Source organism: Sorghum bicolor, chromosome 4 (assembly GCF_000003195.3).
Source record: "Sorghum bicolor cultivar BTx623 chromosome 4, Sorghum_bicolor_NCBIv3, whole genome shotgun sequence".
In the NCBI taxonomy this organism is placed as follows: Eukaryota; Viridiplantae; Streptophyta; class Magnoliopsida; order Poales; family Poaceae; genus Sorghum; species Sorghum bicolor.
In genome coordinates this window covers 3,384,098-3,396,218 of record NC_012873.2, presented here as the reverse complement: position 1 = coordinate 3,396,218, position 12,121 = coordinate 3,384,098, and the positions used below count along the sequence as shown (strand labels likewise).

Here is a 12,121-nt window from a genome sequence, read left to right as displayed (position 1 = left end):
TAATTTGTAAGACGAATCTTTTGAGCCTAGTTAGTTCATGATTGGATAATATTTGTCAAATACAAACGAAAGTGCTACAGTACCTGAAATTCCAAAATTTTGGCAACTGAACAATGCCTTAATTAGAATGCCACTACTCTCTGATGAAAACCCTAGCTTTTTTTTTGGCGTCATCAATATGATAGTGCATGAAGGACGCCGTCACATCCACGAGATGTGAGAAGCGAGACCGTATCTTTCCGATAATAATTAATATATGTGTAAGCTGCAATGCGATCACGCTAAATCGCCAATGCAATTTGAAGATGACCATTTGCAAAGTAAGTTGAAGAGATGGATGATGGTGATGGATCAGATATGCATCGACATCGATGTGAAAGGAAAAGAGAGGAGAGACCGAGAGATGAAGTTGGTGGAGGAGACGACAAGCAGGCCAAGTCCATATTGCACGGCCAATGCAATGCATGCCTGCATCAATGCTTGATCCCTGAATGGAGACGGAGAGTGCTTTTTCTTCGCGCGAGACTCTTTAGCATTCTCATTTTCATGTAGGGTCGAGACTCGAGACTCACTCACTAACGTTAACTACGACTGAAACAAGAATCGAAGTCGGAAAACTCACCCCTATTCTAACCCTCTGTTCCAAAATATATACAAGTAAGGTGTTTTATGTTTAGTAATTAAGACAGATTTCTGTAACTTTAATAAACAAATAAATATAATCTCAAGATATATATTTTTTAAACTATCTCAAGATATATATATATATATATATATTAAACTATCTCAAGATATATTTTACAGGGTGCGTGAATTTAATTAAACTAGTATGATGTTATTTTTTTTATGAAGTGTTAGGGAAGAAAAAGGATCGTGTGGGTTGACACAGCAACAGTCGTCGGACTTGTCAGCAGCACCGCGAATTCCGTGTGATTAGCCCGATTCCTTCATAAAAACTTTGACACCCTCGTGTGGGATATGCCGTGGCAACAATTATATCTGTGCCTCATCACAAAAGTGACTTGTTGCCCAATAAGGCCCATGTAATGAGCGACCCGATTTATGGGCTAAATCTTGTTGCAAGCTGGTCCATAGTGGGCTTGTGTGGCTCATGTTAGAGACTATTAACATGTTGACCCGTTTCTTTTAGCCTGTTACATTTTTTGAGCCAAGACCCGTTTCAGTTAGTTTTCTAATGGACCTAAATCATTCCAAACCAATTCTTTATAGGGCCTAACAATTCGTCACGGTGTGGCCCAGTCCCATTTATGCTTCCAACACATAATACAGCAAGCAACCCAGCAATCACATCTACTCCAGTAATATAAGCAAAAAAAGATCAACATGGTCGCATTTAAGCGTTATGCATTATCACAGAGGCATCACCAAAATTACCTGCTCGTACGGTTCAGACTTCAGACTGTGCAATCAAGCTATCATCAGCGTGGTGCTTTATCCCAAAGGCATCACCAAAAATTACATGCTCATATGGTCCTAGAGGCATCATGTTTTTTAGCATGGTTCAAAGATTCCCCTTTCTTTTACTTCCATACATTTGCACGTTCCTAATTATATAATTTCATTCTTGTTTAGGTCAAAATTCATATATGTAAAACAGTTAATTTGCATAGTATAATACGATAATCCACGCACTTCTTTAGAATTTCGACCTTCCGATTTTTGTACACCCGAGTAAAGTTGATAGCTCACCTCCGTCCCGGCTTGGTAGCATTCAGGTCCATGACAGCCGAACACCACAAGGCGAATGTAGGGAGATATAATTGTTACATACTGCAGTGTACAACTTTCGTTCAAATAGTTCGACAGTTTTACACGCACTTACTGCCAGGAAAATCTCTAGCATGATTTCATGAATCAACAGCACGGACAGCTACATCACTGAGCTTAACGGAAAGATGGGGAAAAGGGGACCATACTGTAACTACACCAGCCCTATTCGTCATTCTGCAGCCAGGAGCATGAGCAGCATCAGGACGACGATGGGGGCAGTCAGTTTCCTTACGGAATGCGGAACAGCAGCCAAGACACACGGAGCATCTACTTTGAGCATCAGATACAGCAGCCAGAAGATCACACACGCATGATGCAGCCCTACAGGAGACAACTAGGAGTTTTGGTCATTGGTGGTCTCTTTGTCTTCGCCTGATTTATCACCGGTAGTTCCATCTAGGAAGCGGACAATGACAACTGTGATGTTATCGGAGCTTCCCCTCCGGGAAGCTTCTTCGAGAAGCTTGTTTGCTGCTTCCTGGGGGTCCTGAATTGGCTTGACCATGGCAACAGCTTCCTGGAAAATACATTATGTCAGGTAGAGTGATAGACAGACCCTTGCACTGAAGGAAATATTTAGTAACATTTGTAGGTACCTCATTAGTGACAACATCCCACAGTCCATCACTAGCAAGGATGAGGAATTCGAGGGAGCTGTCGACCACCTCCTCCTGATTGCAATAGCAAAAGTCGTTTTCAGATGGCTAAGGGGGGAACTTGATGTATGACATTGCTTATGATGGAATCTCCATTTATTAGCACTCATTACAAATTCACCATACTTCCTCAAACCATGATATGTTTGGAAAACCATTGAGACAATCCATGATAAAACAGAAGTGCATGACAAACCTTGATTTCAGGGTCAGCGACAACATACTGCTTCAAGAGTTTATCACCAAATGCTCGAGAGACAGCGAGAACACCACCCACTCGCCATGTCCCTGCAAATTTCGAATAAATCAAACAGTAGAAATAACAGTAATTCCACATAATATGATAGATGGTTTCTTTTTATGGATAGATTCAGAGGAATCAATACCAGCCCACATAACAAAGCCCCCTGCATCCTCAATTCTTTGTCTCTCATCTGTCTGATCAGGTTTGTGATCTCTTGAAACCGCAATCGCTGCAGGGCAAGACGGGGAAGACATAAAAAAAATGTATTGAATATAAGTGGAACACGATTAGCTTGAAATCCTGATGTTCTGCTTATCCATTCGTCATGGGGAAATACTCGTCCAGGAAAATACACAGCATACAATAATTTGAAAGCTTCTGATACAAGTTGAAGTATAAGAGCAGACACTAAGATATGTCATGTTACCGATGATAAACTTACCCTGTCCTCCTTTACAAATAACAGCTCTAGAATCTCCAACATTTGCAACAAGCAAACGGTCACCTACAATGATAGCTGTTGAGGCAGTTGAGCCAGCATCTCGAGTTTGACTGCTGTCAGCTTTAAGAAATTCTGAATCTGTCTGGTTGTAAGTTTCGGCTGCAGCAAAATAATAGAAGGATATCAGGATCACCATATCGCAATCACTCAGTGTACAAGTCGAAAGTCCACTATAGTTAATATGAACACACCAATAGCAGCCTTGGTATCAGTGATGAACTTTGGGTGTTTGATTAAATTGCTGAAAAGATGCTGCTTAACATATTCAGCTGCTCTGACTCCTCCATGACCTACAACAGAAACAGAAAACCATGCTCACCTTACAACTCAAAATATCAACTTCATCAGGGAGTGCTGCCATTAGGAGAACCAACGGAATTGGTATCACTTCAGAGGTCACTATGCAGTACATACCATCATATACACCGAACATTCCAACTTTCTCTCCGTCAACGTCGTCTATCCTTGCCTCATAAAAGTCCTCCATCGATGCTCTTTTCCCAGGAGAACTCGCAACTCCATAACTGAACCGCCCATTTTCACTATTACTGCAAGGGGGAATGTTGTGTCAAACAAGTGTGATTTCGGACTTATATGACATTGCACGCTATGCATACCAGAGAGAAATTCAGTACAAGGAATTTCATATGACATCAATAATACACTGATTGAGCTGATAGGAAGTTTGCATGCTCTATAATCCAAAAAAAAACATCTAACTCCCATAACAGAAACTTTTTATTTCTGTTTTAATTAGCTTGGAATACCATTTAACACGTTAGCATAACAAGTTATGTTATAGAAAACAAACATAATCTTGTCAACCATTGACTACCAAATCAAATATAGACAGACTTTCAGACAAACACATGTAGCTAGTCAGAACTTGTTAGTATTCAAAGAGCATGGATGCGAGGAACGTCTTATTTGCAAAAGGCCACATTCAGTGACCCAATACATCGGCACGGCCGATATGGTTAATTAGCATATCAAAACATGGAAAATCCTGAATAAAAAAATAAAAAGTTACGAGGTCTAGTTAGTGGAGCTTTAGGCCTTGTTTAGTTCACAAAAATTTTCAAGATTCTCCGTCACATCGAATCTTTAGTCGCATGCATGGAGCATTAAATATAGACAAAAATAAAAACTAACTGCACAGTTTACCTGTAATTTGTGAGATGAATCTTTTGAGCCTAGTTACTCCGTAATTGGACAATGTTTGTCAAATAAAAACGAAATGCTACAGTACCAAAAACAAAAAATTTTGCCAACTAAACGAGGCCTTAGATAAGCATGCACGACCCAAATCGTAATAGATCCTGAGGCTTAGGCACACGAACATAAAAAGTGGAAGAAAAAATGATAGTCCTCAAATCCAATTATGAGAAGAGGCAGAAGAAAGGTCCCGAACGATCTGATCCCAGGGCAAGCAAGTAACCCGCCATCGTTGGACCCTCGTATCGTAATCAACATGATCAAACAAGTGAACACAAATAAGGTAGGTTACAGTAACAATTGGGTAGATCTAAGTGAGAGGCTGGGCCGGTCGCGCTCGAGTCCGGTGTCCCGAAATCCACAGCCACAGCATCGTCAGACAAGCCAGGGAGAGGGTGGTACAGTAGTATAACTCGTCCCCGCTGCCCACGGATCTCGGCTCCGACCGAGGCGCCATAGCCTCCTGAAAAAGGTAGGCTAGGCTCTCGTTGCCCACGGCGAAGTCAACCAGATAGATGGGGGGCGAAAGCGAAAGCAGGAGGAGGAGCGAGAGGGGATGGAAAAATTAACCTGAGGTGTTGGGCGGTGTCCGCCGACCCGTCCCCGGCGAGCCCCATGCGCGCCACCTCCGCGCCGCCCTCCCGGCCCTGGCAGCACCAGCAGGAGGAGGGCCCCGCGAGCAGGAGGAGCACCACCAGCGAGAGCGAGAGGCGCGCGGATGGAGGTGCCGGTGCCGGTGGTGGTGGTGGTCCCCACGGCCCCTCCTCGCGCATGAAAAGAGGCGCACAGGGTGGGAGGGGAGGTGGGAGGGAAACGGATGGACGCGAGGAGAGGGAGGTGTGCAAGGGAAGGGAAGGGAAGCCGAAGCGAAGGGAAAGGAAGAGAGCTGCTCGCTCGCTCGCTTTGAGGAAGGAAAGCAGAGGAGTGGACGAGAACGGTCGGCGAGGCGGATGACGTGGCGGGAGGCGCCGCGACTGGACGGACCGGGACCCGGACCCGGTCAACGCCCCCGGCCCCCGGGCGAGCTCTTCTTCGCCGCCTGTCCTGTCGCTCACGGTCGTCGTCGGGGTGCTGCCTTGTTGCGCTTGCTCCATCACTCACCTTCCGTCGCAGGGTCAGATTCATTTCTTTTTAGATTTTTCGTCACATTAAATCTTACAAAACATACACAAAACAATATTATATATATAAATATAAAAGATAACTAATTACAATGTAATTTAAAAAACAAATCTTGTAAGTATAGTAGTCAAACTCAAAAGGTTTTGGATGTATAAATAAGGTCTCACCATACGTCCAGAACGTCACGTCTCTCATGCACGCACGGAGGACGAGTAGACGGAGGACGTCGTGGTTTCCATGCAACATCCCGCGCGCGCCGCTCCATTGCCATTGGATCTCGCTCCCGCGCTCCAGGCCGGCCGGCGAGGCAATGTCATGATGATGAGGGCGGTGCCCTCGAGATGCGCACGCACGCGTCGTGGACATGTGTGTGGGCAGCGTGGGCGACGACGGCCGTGACGCGGGTATATACCAGGATCGCGCGTCAACTGCAGTTGCTACACAAGTTCGAGGGGGAAAAAAAAATGGGCGGACACAACAGTAGGCAAAGGCCTTGTTTAGTTCGCAAAATTTTTCAAGATTCCCCGTCAAATCAAATCTTGCGGCACATACATGGAGCATTAAATATAGATGAAAACAAAAACTATTTGCACAGTTCATCTGTAAACCGCGAGATGAATCTTTTGAGTCTAGTTACTCTATAATTGGACAATGTTTGTCAAATAAAAACGAAAGTGCTACAGTGCCGTTTTTCACCATTTTTTGCGAACTGAACAAGGCCAAAGCTTATAACGAACTTGGGACTTGTTTAGTTCACCGTGAAAACCAAAAAGTTTTCAAGATTCCTCGTCACATCAAATCTTGTGGCACATACATGAAACATTAAATATAGATGAAAACAAAAAACTAATTACACAGTTTAGCTGTAAATCACGATACGAATCTTTTGATCCTAGTTAGTCCATGATTAGATAATATTTGTCACAAACAAACGAATATGCTGCAGTATCGAAAACTTTTTACTTTTCGGCCTTTGAACAGATGATGGCTGCCATTTTCGTGCTCGTCCTGAGACCGTCCATGGCACATGCATGCACGGGATGTGGGAGTCCTCTGCGTCGTCAGTCGTCAGTCGTCACGTGCATGCAGAGCATTGCTGGGCCCATGCAGAGGAATAGGTTCTTTCGGCAGAAAAGGATGGAAAGAGAAAGAACATCAGGCAGGCACACGATGCGGGTAAGAATTCGCTTCTGATCCGATCGATTCTGAATTATAGAATACGATGAAGATCTTTTATAAGATAATATAAATAAATATCAGCCTGTTCGCTTGAGCTTATCGATCGAATCTGCTCAGCAGCATGTTCGTTTGAGCTTATCGATCGAATCTGCTCAGCAGTGTTTTTCTCTCACAACAAATCAAACAAACAGTTATTTTTGACATGGCTTATCAGCCAAACGAACAAGGTTACAATAATTCTTGATAAAGAAAAAGGACTTGTTAGTTGATACTCCTTTTCCTTTTTTTTAAGTGTCATATTTGGTTTGTTCTAAGTCTAACATGTGTATCTTTGACCACTGATTTTTTAAAAAAACGTTATATAATTTTATTTAATAAGTTTTATATTTTTAGATTTATTATGAGAAATACTATCATAATATATAATTCATATGTTGTAAAACTGTAAAGATTTTTTAAAAATGGTTGATCAAATATTGCAATGTTTGACGAGTAGCTCTATGGTTGTTTCATAAAATCTATGCTAAATTTGAATCCGGGGACGTCTTTGTTATTACTTATCCACTAGTAAATGATCATTTCTGAATTGTGAGTGCATACCCTATTTACTGTTAAATGTGTCTATGTGAATCCTATGACATGAACTCAAAGTGCAAGATTATTGTGCACCGCTCCCTGTTCACTGTTTACACCTGTTTTGGTTTCCTTTGCTAAATTTTAGCTAACTAAAATTATTTTAGCTACTCTTGGATGACTAATGAAACTAAGGCTCTGTTTAGTTTTTCTTGCTAAATTTTAACTAGCTAAATTTTAGTCACTTTAGTAGCTAAAGTTTCAAACACATTGACTAAAAAGAGATAAAATAGTTTAGTTCCATTAGTCACAAAAAGTAGATAAAATAATTTTAGCTAGTTAAAATTTAGCAAGGAAAACCAAACAGACTCTAAACTATTTTAGCTCTTTTTAGTCAATGTGTTTGGAACTTTAGAACAAGCTAAATTTTAGCAAGGGGAACCAAACAGGATCTAAATCTGTGCATGCATAATAATGGCTAATTTGCTAGAGATTTATACAGTAGTTTTATTGAGGACCTGTTATACAGTAGCTAAAATTATATATCAGCCTTACTAAATTTTAGCTAGTTAAAATTATTTTAGCTACTCTTGCGTAACTAATGGAACTAAATTTGGGACGGAAACGAAAAGACGTAACGGATGTCAGAGCATCTCCAACAACTTGGTAAAATTCACTTGTCAAATCTTGAGTTATAGCAAGTTGCTAATTTGTTTAGCAAAAGAAAAAAAGATGTGTCTCCAATAATTTGCTATTCTCACTTGGTAAAAATAGAGGATGACAGGTGGGACCCGCTCACTTGGTAAAAGAATATGTGTCTCTAACAAATTGCGCTCGGGATAGCAACTTGGGATAACAACTTGACAAATCTCGGCAGTAGAAACCTCTGGATAGCAACTTGGGAAATTTAGCAAGTTGAGATAAGAAGTTGTTGGAGGAGGATTTTTATGCTTTTAGCAAATTTGGTAGGATAGCATATTGAAATATCTTGGAGATGCTCTATCTGCCAGCTTGCGCTATATTCTCCGGTGTACGCGTATGCCATGCACATTGATCAGCACTTGTCCAGGAGGACCGTCCATCCATGACCACACGACCTGTTGTGTTGCGCTCTGTACTGTACCACACTACACAGTACGTCTGTACCGCACACCTCCTTGGGTCCTGTATCTCTTTGGCACAAAGGGCTTTTTTTTTTCTTGATTGAGAAACAAAAGGTGTGATGATGTCTTTTACCAAAAACAGAAGTTTGTTCCTCGAGAAAACAAAGAACAAGAAAAAAGGGCCGGGAATCTTATTTAGAAAAAGTCTACTTTTCCTCCTTTAATTTTCACGAAAGTCCGTTTTTCTTTCCTCAACTCTAGAACCGGGCAAATCACCTTTCTCAACTTTTTAAACCGTATATTTTATCTCACTAAAGCAAAACCGCCTTTGAAATCACTTCAGAAAGATAAAATGAACGGTTTGAAAAGTCGAGAGAGGTTGTTTTTTCGTTTTAGAGTTGAGAAAGAAAAAGTATACTTTTGTGAAAGTTGAAGAAGAAAAGTAGACTTTTTCCTTTATTCTTTGGGGTGTTTTTATTCATTCATTCATTCACCGGCCTCAAAAGGGGCCCAGCCCAACATGATCGCCGAAATTCTGTCGGGCAAGGTGGTGGAGCATCATTCATCAGCCATGGGCCATGGCGTGGGCTGGGGCAATGCAGATGTGGAGGAGGATTGGAAAGAGCAAACGCGACACCCGCGTGTCCACGTAGTTCTCGGAGGTGGAATGGTAATAAAATTTATTGTTTATATAGCAAACAGGAAACTACCAAACAACTCTTTCTTAATTGTCGTTTACTATACCAAATTCCAATGGTGTGTTACCCATGTGGTTCTGGGAGTTCACAAGATCAATGTCCTATGTCCTAAATTATAAGACATTTTAATATTTCTACGTATTTAGATATAACATATATCTAGGTGCATAGCAAAAACTATAAATCTAAAAAAACAAAATATCTTATAATTTAGTACGAAAGAGATACTTATTAGTCACGTCATCAGCCGTCATTCCACCGTTGCACGGATCAAGAGGGGAGCCATATCTTGTGAGGTGCTTCAACGAAGACTAGAGTGCTAACTCTCTGATATCTCAAGAAAACATCGACATGTTTCTAACCCCTTTTTATATTACACATTTATATTTTTTGTAATTTACATAACATACCTATAGTTGCCATACTATTGTAGGGTTAGAACAAGGGTGGAAAACTTATGGGATAAGAAACACACTTTGTTCTAAATTGCTTCAGTCTAATTAGACAAGTAAGGTCCTCTATGGCAAAGTTTGTACCGGCTTCAGCTTTTTCACTTTCAACACTATAGCACCAGCTTCCATAAGCCGATGAAACCACTTGGTTTCTAGTTGTTTTGAAAGGAGGTGAAAGAAAAACTGCTCAATGAATAACGATACTACAACAGTGCATAAATAGTGCCACAACCACAGAACATGAAACCGTTGCGAGCTGTGCTAAAAGAAGATTTACAAACCACAGTGTGGTAGGGACCCAAAGTCCCAGTTCACGTGCACTGCTGTATAGTGATTTCAGTTTTGTTGTTTGGAGGACAAATACTAAAAATCTTGTTACGGAGATCATCTGTTCGTCCACTGTGCCAGACGGTAATGGCCACTTTTTTGTGAAATCTTGTGCTGCATCGGCACAATAGCCTCACAAGTTCAGCTTTATGGTCAACGCATCCATGGTCGTTTATTACAATTTCTTCAAGTGAATCCAACACAACATTCTGTGTCTTGCAGTTCTCTAGTCGGCTACATGGACATCCTCATGACACCTTGCATGGGTAGGGGTAGCCATCCTGAGAAAAGGAATAAAAACATGTATTTTTATAACTTCTAAAAGACTATTAAGATATATATGCTTGCATCATTTAATTTTCAAGTGCTATATATCAACTTGAAGCAAACATACTGTTCGTTGATTTGTTATGAGAGAAAAAACACTATTGAATGATTCGCGAACAGGCGGTATATTTTGTATTCTCTCTGTTCTACATTATAAGATATTTTAGCTTTTGTAGATACATAGTCTTTGCTATGCACTTAGTGTGTATATATATATATATATATATATATATATATATATATATATAAACAAAAGCAATTTATCTAATAAAATCAAAACATCTTATAATCAGAAAAGAACAGGCTTTTGATTGGATGCACGTACGTACCAGCCTGTTGCTCAGCTGCACCACAAGCCTTGGTACGCCAGCACATTTCCGGAGAAGGTGTAGCATAGCTGGCTGAAAGCCATGCTCTATCATCATAAATCTTGGCAAGTGTATCCGTGTACTTCAGAAATCTCTCGTATTCTTCTACACCCTGCAAAGACGACACCAAAATAAAATGTGAATTTCATACTAGTAGTAGCAATATACAATAATTAGAAGAAGAAAAAAAAATGTGTAATGCCATACCCGCTTCAGGTTTACAGTGAGGCCCAGCTCGTCAACCGTGTTGAACTGCCGCATCAAAGCGAGGCCAGACGAATCGGCTCCTACCTCTAGGCGCCGGAGTTGGTGGCCGGCGCGTGCGAGATGATGGCGGCTCGAGTCATAGGCATGGTCGTCGCTGCTCCACCACCGCACCTCCGAGAGCTTCGGGGCAAGCACGCACAAGCCACAAGTGATGCACGCATGAAACGTCTCGAGATTTGGGGCGTCGACATGGAGCCGGCCGTAGTCTCGCACGCCGTAGGAGATCTCCAGCCACTCCAGTGAGTCGGACCGTATGGATAGGTCACAAGCTCCGCCACCGTCGCCGTCGCCGTCTTCGTCGTCGTCGCCGTCGCCGCCGCCGTTGTCCTGCTGCAGCCTGATCGACTCGATCACGAGTTTCTTGAGGCACGGGCAGCGAGACGACGACACGGCGGCTTCCAGGTCGCGGGCGTGGAGGCAGGCCAACCGTATCGTCAGCGTGGCCAGCGCCTTGAAGAACACGCCGCCTGCTCCGGCTCCGGCTCCGGCGGGGGGCAGCGCGAACCGCAGGGTGCGGTAGCTCAGGTCGAGGCGGATGGACGTGGCCCTCTCGCACACGGGAAGAAGGACCTCGCCGAGGCCGTCGTCGCCGTCGGCAATGGCGCTGTGGTAGCAGAACGGCAGCGTGATCCGGAGCTCCCCCGCAAGGCGCTGCGCGGCGACGTGCAGCCACGCGGCGATGCGGTCCGTGCGCAGGTGGTTCAAGCTTTCGAACCGCAGGGTGATCTCGAGGCGGCTGAGGCTGAGGCTGAGGCTGAGGCTGACGACCCCCGTCCCGGTGCCGGCGGCGTGCGCGGCCAGGGCGGCGTCGACACGGTCGGGCACGCGGCCGCCAGGGGACGCCGGCTCGAAACCGCACCTGTAGTCGAGGGAGATCACGGGGGTGTGAGCCCAGACGCGGCGCCAGCGGCGGGAGAGGATGCTCGTGCGCGCCGCGTCGGCGGTGCCCGGGAGGCGGATCAGGATGTCGTGGAGGAGGTGGTCGGGGAGGCCGCTGATGCGGTCATCAGGATCAGCCGCCTCGTCTCCGGCTCCGGCTCCGGCTCCGGCTCCGGGATCGACGTCGCCGTGGTCTGTGCCCATGATCGGTGATTTGTCGCCTCCGACTCCGATCGTATAGTTGATGGTCTTCAAGGCTTCAACTCCTCGTGTTCATGGCTGCTGTTCAGTTCTTATGCAGATCGTGAGCGCGGATGGATCCGTTACCAACTCGGATGGTTAATGGGCCTACTTATTATGGTCGACGTGGGCCTCATGACCTAAATCAGCAAGTTTTTTCTAATCTGAATAGTCTCCT

The 12,121-nt window shown here is 43.7% G+C and overlaps 2 protein-coding genes across 2 annotated transcripts; both read right to left on the bottom strand.

The window, feature by feature from the left end:
• Positions 1,767–5,517, bottom strand: LOC8074636 (probable protein phosphatase 2C 45). The gene is made up of 8 exons (XM_002451504.2): positions 4,979–5,517; positions 3,608–3,741; positions 3,385–3,483; positions 3,134–3,292; positions 2,834–2,920; positions 2,644–2,735; positions 2,388–2,462; positions 1,767–2,308 (listed from the first exon to the last, which is right to left on the bottom strand). Exons 1-8 carry the CDS (start codon positions 5,500–5,502, stop codon positions 2,126–2,128), a joined length of 1,353 nt encoding a protein of 450 aa, XP_002451549.2. The 5' UTR covers positions 5,503–5,517; the 3' UTR covers positions 1,767–2,125.
• LOC8074635 (FBD-associated F-box protein At4g13985) lies at positions 9,603–12,057 on the bottom strand. Its single transcript, XM_021458423.1, has 3 exons — positions 10,765–12,057; positions 10,519–10,669; positions 9,603–10,143 (listed from the first exon to the last, which is right to left on the bottom strand). Exons 1-3 carry the CDS (start codon positions 11,905–11,907, stop codon positions 10,097–10,099), a joined length of 1,341 nt encoding a protein of 446 aa, XP_021314098.1. The 5' UTR covers positions 11,908–12,057; the 3' UTR covers positions 9,603–10,096.